Genomic DNA, 8,187 nt, shown 5'->3' on the forward strand with positions numbered 1-8,187 from the left:
ATGTCTGGTATCCCAGTGGTAGACTTGTCCTTTTAGTGAAGACCAATCAAACAACTTTATTTAACTTTTTGTGGCAGCAGTTAAGATACAAATAGACATATGTACAATAAACTGTCATTGACTTTAGATATTCACAGTATGAAACAAAAGCTTAAATATGCACTGCTATATCTGCTTAAGAGTTGAGTCGGAGCATCCCACACCGCAGCCAAAAATAAATGCTCATCCTGAACAGAGTGATAACTAACTCGATGAGAAAGAGGGGAATAAGGAGACATCTCTCTCTGACATAACTATCTTTCTACAGTATTTGGTAGATACATACACTCATTTCTTCTTCACTTGAGCATAGATGTCGTCACCAATCTGTGTTACACCGGTTTCATTTTTGCGTGGTTTCACTTGAGCATACACCACATTCTGCTCTTCTGAGCTGTGCTGAACCGAGTCCGGTGGAGGTTTCCACCCGGTGAAGTTCACCTCTCCATAATGGATGTCTTGATTTTCAGCAACGCTGTTTGGTTCCTGAAGAACCACATTCTGAAAGACATATCACATGTAAAACGTCAGGAAGTGGACTCATCTTGACTTTGTTCCCCTTAGTTTTCTGTTAATCGTCTCAATAGGGGGTTGTGGTAATGTGGGGGTGGGGGCTCTGAATCATCAGCTGTCATTTGACATTGTTACAGAGAACATTGAGTCTTGATTTCCCTATGAAGTTGTTTGACCAAATGTCCTGTTTCACAATTATAACGAAGCCGCTTATTCAGATGAAGATATAAAACCATAGACGCTGTAATTATTAGAAAGATATTCAAACAGAAAAAAAACATATGTTTAAAAAAAGGTGTTGAATACAGTTTAGTTTACCCACCTCAGTCTGATTAGAAGTTGAACGTGTTGACTTTAACCGCCTGTAACACAGCAAGGTAGTTAATCTCAGAAAGAAAGCAGAGATGAAGGGTTTCCTGTGTTGAGAAGCTTATTCAAGAGCTTAGCACTTCTCTATTATCAAATGCAACACACGAGTGTATTGTGAGTTTGTCACAGTAATAGCTCCAGACTCAGCATTGCTCTGGTTGAGAACCATTGGCAGGTCTCTCTGCTTCCCTTCCTTTCCAAGTTCATGGACTAAGCGGTTTCTAAAAAGGTCATGGACTTCATCTCACTGAAACGGCTCTGCTGAATCTCTAAGAACAGCAAGAGCAACAGATCAATCCTCTGTGCGTCTCCTTCTTGACCTGCCTGCTGCCTTCGATACAGTTAGCATCAACGTACTGCTATCTATACTCTCACACTTGGGTATCTCAGGATGAGTGCATTCTTGGTTTTGATCTAACCTAACTGTCCGTTTCTTTAAAGAGCCATGGAGGTACAGTACCTCTCCACAGAGGTGCCTCTAGGCTCGGTACTTAGGCCCCTTCTCTTTACCATATACACAACCTTTCTGTGCCAGATTATTCATTCACACTGCTTTTCATATCTTTGCTATGCAGATGATATACTTCTCTGCTCCACAATGTCATGCCGCTGCTCATTGAGCTTCACTGGCTACCTGTGGCAACTTGAATAAAACACAAAACTCTGTCACCTGGCTGTATGTTGATCTCAAGGTCTGCACCTGCTTACTGTATATGAACTCAGTCTTAAAGGCTTAAACCCATTTACGAGCACAGCTTTATTCATAGGAGCACAGACTGGCCTTGCCCTGTCCTCATGTCATCGTATGTGTTTACTCAACGGTGGAACGAGTTACCTGTGTCCACAAGAGCTGAGTCGACCGCTCTATGTCCAAGAGGTTGAAAAGTGTCCTCTTCCAAGAATACTTTCTGTCGTGAATTGCACTCTACCTTCAATTCTCCAAGTGCTTGAATGTCGTCTTCATGGTACGTAGCCTCACTTATTTAAATACTGTTTTAACCACGCCTACTTTGTGATATACTATGTTACTGTAACTTTATTCAATTCCTGGAACACCACAATTTTAACATAGAATATTAGAGAGTGATGATGATGATGAGTGACCCTAGGCCGGAGGTCAATGATCGACTTTGTTGTCGTTTCATCTGACCTTCGGCCGCATGTCTTGGACACTCGGGTGAAGAGAGGGGCTGAGCTGTCAACTGATCACCACCTGGTGGTGAGTTGGATGCGCTGGCGGAGGAGGAGGTTGGACAGACCGGGCAGACCCAAACGGATTGTGAGGGTCTGTTGGGAACGTCTGGCCGAGCCCTCTGTCAAGGACATCTTCAACTCCCACCTCCGGGAGAGCTTCTCTCAGATCCCGGGGGAGGCAGGGGACATTGAGTCCGAGTGGACCATGTTCTCTGCCTCCATTGTCAACGCGGCGGCTCGAAGCTGCGGACGCAAGGTCTCCGGTGCCTGTCGTGGCGGCAATCCTAGAACCCGGTGGTGGACACCGGAAGTACAGGATGCCGTCAGACTGAAGAAGGAGTCCTACCGGGCTATGTTGGCCGGTGGGACTCCTGACGCAGTAGATGGGTACCGGCAGGCCAAGCGAGCCGCGGCTCGGGCGGTCCTGGAGGCAAAAACTCGGGTCTGGGAGGAGTTCGGGGAGGCCATGGAGGAAGACTTTCGGTCGGCCTCGAAGAAATTCTGGAGGACCGTTCGGCGCCTCAGAAGGGGGAAGCAGTACTCTGCCGGCACCATTTACGGTGTGGGTGGGGAGCTGTTGACCTCGACTGGGGACATCGTCGGACGGTGGAAGGAATACTTCGAGGATCTCCTTAACCCGACTGACATGCCTTCCACTGAGGAAGCAGAGGGTTGGGGCTCGGAGGCGTGCTCATCCATCACCCAAGCCGAGGTCACTGAGGTAGTTCGTAAGCTCCTTAGTGGCCGGGCACCGGGGGTGGATGAGATCCGCCCTGAGTACCTCAAGTCTCCGGATGTCGTAGGGCTGTCTTGGTTGACACGCCTCTGCGACACTGCATGGAGGAAGGGGACAGTACCGCTGGAGTGGCAAACCGGGGTGGTGGTCCCTCTTTTTAAAAAGGGGGACCGGAGAGTGTGTTCCAACTACAGGGGGATCACACTTCTCAGCCTCCCCGGGAAAGTCTACGCCAGGGTACTGGAGAGGAGATTACGGCCGATAGTTGAACCTCGGATTCAGGAGGAACAATGCGGTTTTCGTCCCGGTCGTGGAACACTGGACCAGCTCTATACCCTCCGCAGGGTGCTCGAGGGTTCATGGGAATTTGCCCAACCAGTCCACATGTGTTTTGTGGATCTGGAGAAGGCATTTGACCGTGTCCCTCGTGCCATTCTGTGGGGGGTGCTGAGTGAGTATGGAGTCCGGGGCCCTCTATTAAGGGCTGTCCGGTCTCTGTATGATCGAAGCAGGAGTCTGGTTCGCATTGCCGGCAGTAAGTCAGACTTGTTCCCGGTGCATGTTGGACTCCGGCAGGGCTGCCCTTTGTCACCGGTCCTGTTCATGATTTTTATGGACAGGATTTCTAGGCGCAGCCAGGGGCCGGAGGGGATCCGGTTTGGGAACCTCAGGATTTCATCTCTGCTTTTTGCAGATGATGTTGTCCTGTTGGCTTCATCAGACCGGGACCTTCAGCATGTGCTGGGGCGGTTTGCGGCCGAGTGCGACGCGACAGGGATGAGAATCAGCACCTCCAAAACCGAGGCCATGGTTCTCCATTGGAAAAGGGTGGCATGCCTTCTCCGGGTGGGTGGAGAAGTCCTGCCTCAGGTGGAGGAGTTCAAGTATCTCGGGGTCTTGTTCACGAGTGAGGGAATGATGGAGCGGGAGATTGACAGACGGATCGGTGCAGCGTCCACAGTTATGCGGTCGATGTACCAGACCGTCGTGGTGAAGAGGGAGCTGAGCCGAAAGGCGAAGCTCTTGATTTACAGGTCAATCTACGCACCTACCCTCACCTATGGTCACGAACTTTGGGTAGTGACCGAAAGGACAAGATCGCGGATACAAGCGGCCGAGATGAGTTTCCTCCGCAGGGTGGCTGGACGCTCCCTTAGAGATAGGGTGAGGAGTTCGGTCACCCGGGAGGAGCTCGGAGTCGAGCCGCTGCTCCTTCACATTGAGAGGAGTCAGCTGAGGTGGCTTGGACATCTGTACCGGATCCTCCTGGACGCCTCCCTAGGGAGGTGTTCCAGGCATGTCCCACCGGGAGGAGACCCCGGGGAAGACCCAGGACACGCTGGAGAGACTATGTCTCTCGGCTGGCCTGGGAACGCCTCGGACTCCCCCCGGAGGAGCTGGAGGAAGTGTCTGGGGTGAGGGAAGTCTGGGCATCTCTGTTGAGGCTGCTGCCCTCACGACCCGGGAACGGACAAAGCGGCGGAAGATGGATGGATGGATGGATGGATGGATATTAGAGAGTGATCAATTGTGTTGAGTGATTCAGTGATATTAAAATAATTAGTCAGACGAACAAACTAATCACATGCACTAAAACATGAAGTCTGGAGGGAGGTTGGGGGGTTTGGGGGTAGTTGTGATGCTTACCATATAAGAACAATCACACACAGGAGAATGATGATCCCTAAGATCCCTCCAACAACAACTTCCAAGTGGGAAAAATGTTTTCCTAAAAAAGCAAAATAATCGAATGACCAGATTTGGGAAAGTTGCAATCCATGTTAACAGACACGTGAGTGCACACAGTGGACAATAATAGAAGAGGAATAAAATCAATATAAACAGAAACTGTGCAGATTTTGCAGAAAAAAGAAATTCACACGCACACTATTCACCTAATTGTTACTAGAGTCATGAAATTTCATTCATTCATACAGTATAGTGTCTTCTCCTCTACTTCCCTTTCTTGGTACAGTTTGCATTTTATGTACATTTTATCCTTAAAGTACTGTTAACAGCACTTCAGCATGGTGTTTGCAATACACTATATGTACAAAATCATTTACATTACGATTTCCCATTTACCTTCACCATTTGGGGAAATCTCTCGGGATTTCTGAGTCCCCACCCTATTCATGGCCACACAGTAATAAACTCCTCCATCTGTTACATTCAGGCTGTAAAAGTCTCCTTCAGCTACTTCCATGTCTCCATGTTCTCTTTTCTTGAACCAGGTGAAGCTGCTGACGGGAGGATTGGCTCTGCTGGAGCAGGTCAGGTTCACCCAGCTACCTGCTGACACCAAACCTGCTGGACTGATGGATGCTGAGGTGTTCTTAGGAGCATCTGAGGAACATGTGACACATTCACTTTACTGATTAGAAACAGCTCAACTCTGGTGTGTTAACAGGATCACTTACATGACACATTGAGAGTCTTTACTGTCTGCGATGTCTTGAAATGTTTTCCTTCCTGTTTTCCTTCCTTCACAGGATATCTGGCAGAACATCTGATGGTGTATCCATCATGTGTGTCTGACAGAGTGATGATCTTCTGGATTTTAGTTTTCAAGGTTCCATCTTTGTTTTTCTCTGTTTGTGTGTGAGAGTCTTGTTGGAGATTCCAGGTGAGTTCAGGAGGGGAGTGTGGACAGGGAGTGACAGCTGAGCAGGTTATAGTGACACGCTCTTTCTCCTTCAGATCACCTGAGATGGTGATATTGGGACTCCAAGGAGAATCTGCGTTTTCACATCAAAAACACAGCACACATACAGTAAATAAGTAAGTAGAAAAATAAACAAACAAATACATTAAAATATTCCTGCAGTAACAACATAGAAAGTTCTTAACATCTCCAAGCTTCATCCGTCAAGTAACATTTCTTTAAGTTTGCGTGGTAATGGAAGAAAGAAACAATAAAAATGATAATGATGATGCATATGTTTTACATAAACATTAAAAATAATATAAATAAATAAAGAATAAATTATATAAATAATAAAAAATAGTAACAGACTTAAAAAGATTTGAACTCTTATCTCACTGGATACACAATGAACCCAAAATAAATAGTTTGTTATTGTTTGAGAGGGGATACCATGCATATTTCTCTTTCGACCCAAGCAGAATAACATTCAAAGAAGCTGTAAGAACAAGAAAGAGATAGACAGCTGCAATCTCCAATCAGGCATCAATAACTGATAAAAAACTACATGGGAGGCAATTAACTACAGCTGCACCTTTGTCAAGCACCACTATGTGGAGCCACATTCAAAAACGTCACTTAAAAAAAAAGTGCCCTCAATTTAACGTAGTCCAGAGATTGTACACATCGGGAATGGAGTGTCACATAGTGGCCTGGTGTTTTTAGACAGTAAGTCATGGGAATTTGACAAAAAAAAATTTACCCAAGCAAAATGAAGCAACAGACCCAGAATTCAGTTTGTCAGCATATTCAAAGTGAATGAGGAAAGAGCTATAGATCTACTTCACCATCAAAATTAATGTTAATACCATTGTTATAAACAAACAATAATAATAAAAAAGAAAATTCTCACCTTTGATTCTTATGTTAAGAGGATGACATGAAGCTGTAGCCTTGAACAGATCACTCTCAACTCTGAAGTAGTAATTATCTGTGTAATCCTTTGGTAAACTACCAAACACAGTTGTGCAGTTTTTCTCTGTCAGTTTTCCAGTAATCCTTATTGAGTAGTTGTTAACTGACACGCTGCCGTTGAAAATGACATTGCTGGGATTCTCACCAAATTGAGAATGAGTTTTCAACCACACTCCAAAGCTGGTTATTGAGCTGTTGAATGTGTCACCCTCTTTGACGCTGAAGGTACATGGGATGTGTAAACATGATCCGGTCAGTGCTTCCATCTTCCGTGGTGTAGTGATGAAGAGTGATGGTGATTTAGCACAAGTTGAAGCTGAAGCACCTGGAAAGTCAGCATCAACATTAACCCGTGGGCCGGTTTTGCTGTGCTGTTCACAGGTTCCACACTGAATAATCTCATCTGTCATCGTTATTCAGATTGTGAATGAGCTCAAGATCAAAGTTGGAAGCTGGCTCACCTGACACGCAGAGTAGAATCAGCAACACGCTGAACTTCGCCATCATCACAGACAGACACTCGGATCTGAGAACAAAAAAGGGTTTTAAAAAGCACTTCTTCTTCTTTGACTTCCCTATGTGTCGTCCACACTTGACCTGAGAAAACAAAAGTTCTGCCTTTCATCAGCAGCAACAAACAGCATCTTTAAAAGCGTTTCCTGTTTTTTCAGCAGCTGAAGTTAAACAAAAAAAATGCTTTACATATATATCATCTAATAATCAATGTGATCAATAAAAACAACTAAAGATTTTCTCACGTAACAAGCCGACAGATAGCTTTATGATTTATGTGGTGAAATTATAAATATGTTAATAGAATTTCACTGAACAATATCAGACAGATGTTGTGTGGATAAAGGAAAACCAGACCTACTGTTAAACAAAACAGATGTTCCATAAATACCTCAGGAAATCAAGTCATCTTGTGAAGCGAACACCTTATATATCCTCTTTTAGCCGTGTGCCTCAATTGCAAAGTGTAACACATCACATGATCCCTATGACTAAAATACTAAAGACACAGCTTTCTTCTTCCTCTCAGGCAGGAGGTCAGATATTACAACATTTCTGAAAGTTTCAAATGGCTTACTCCCCTTTAGACAGTTTGTAGGATCACTCCAAGACTGAATGCTATAAACAAATGATATCTACTTGCATTACATCAGCTGTCATCCACCTGTCAACACCAAAACACTGTACCTTTCTAACGCAAATCCTCATCACACAACACATGACAACAAACCTGTTCCTACAACGAGTCAAAATGTTCTTCTCTGTTTCCGGTGAATTTCTGAAAAAGAGGCATTTCTGCATAAATTAGTTGAAATGTTATCACATTGTGGTTATCTATGAAAGGCGCAAAAAACATCATCCACTGCCAATCCAGGAAGCAGGAACACACGGAGGGACGCGTCAAGCACTGGAAATCTGCAACAAAAACCACAAACAAAACACAAAACCGACACGGAGTCGAGCAAAACACGAGCAGCAATCGACCCAAATCTCGAGATCTGATCACAGTCTAAGCTAAGCTACTGCTACCGCTACCTAACCCCAAAACTACAGAGCAAGCATGCAGGTGAACAAGCCAGTGTGTATGTCTATGTGTGTGTGTGCGTGTATGTATATGTCTTTCATGTATATGAAAATGCCCTCCTTTTGACTTCTCATGCGCCCCTGGCATTATTAATTTATTTATTTTTTATTGTGCATCTCC

The 8,187-nt window shown here is 45.1% G+C and overlaps 1 protein-coding gene across 1 annotated transcript; it reads right to left on the minus strand.

Annotated features, from left to right (window-relative positions):
- Positions 1-227: 227 nt before the first annotated feature.
- Positions 228-6,974, minus strand: LOC133423753 (B-cell receptor CD22-like). Its single transcript, XM_061714063.1, has 7 exons — positions 6,932-6,974; positions 6,409-6,795; positions 5,272-5,589; positions 4,937-5,197; positions 4,499-4,580; positions 875-914; positions 228-540 (listed from the first exon to the last, which is right to left on the minus strand). Exons 1-7 carry the CDS (start codon positions 6,972-6,974, stop codon positions 328-330), a joined length of 1,344 nt encoding a protein of 447 aa, XP_061570047.1. The 3' UTR covers positions 228-327.
- Between the last annotated feature and the right edge of the window lie 1,213 nt (positions 6,975-8,187).

The sequence above is a fragment of the Cololabis saira genome, chromosome 22 (genome assembly GCF_033807715.1).
Source record: "Cololabis saira isolate AMF1-May2022 chromosome 22, fColSai1.1, whole genome shotgun sequence".
Classification (NCBI taxonomy): Eukaryota; Metazoa; Chordata; class Actinopteri; order Beloniformes; family Belonidae; genus Cololabis; species Cololabis saira.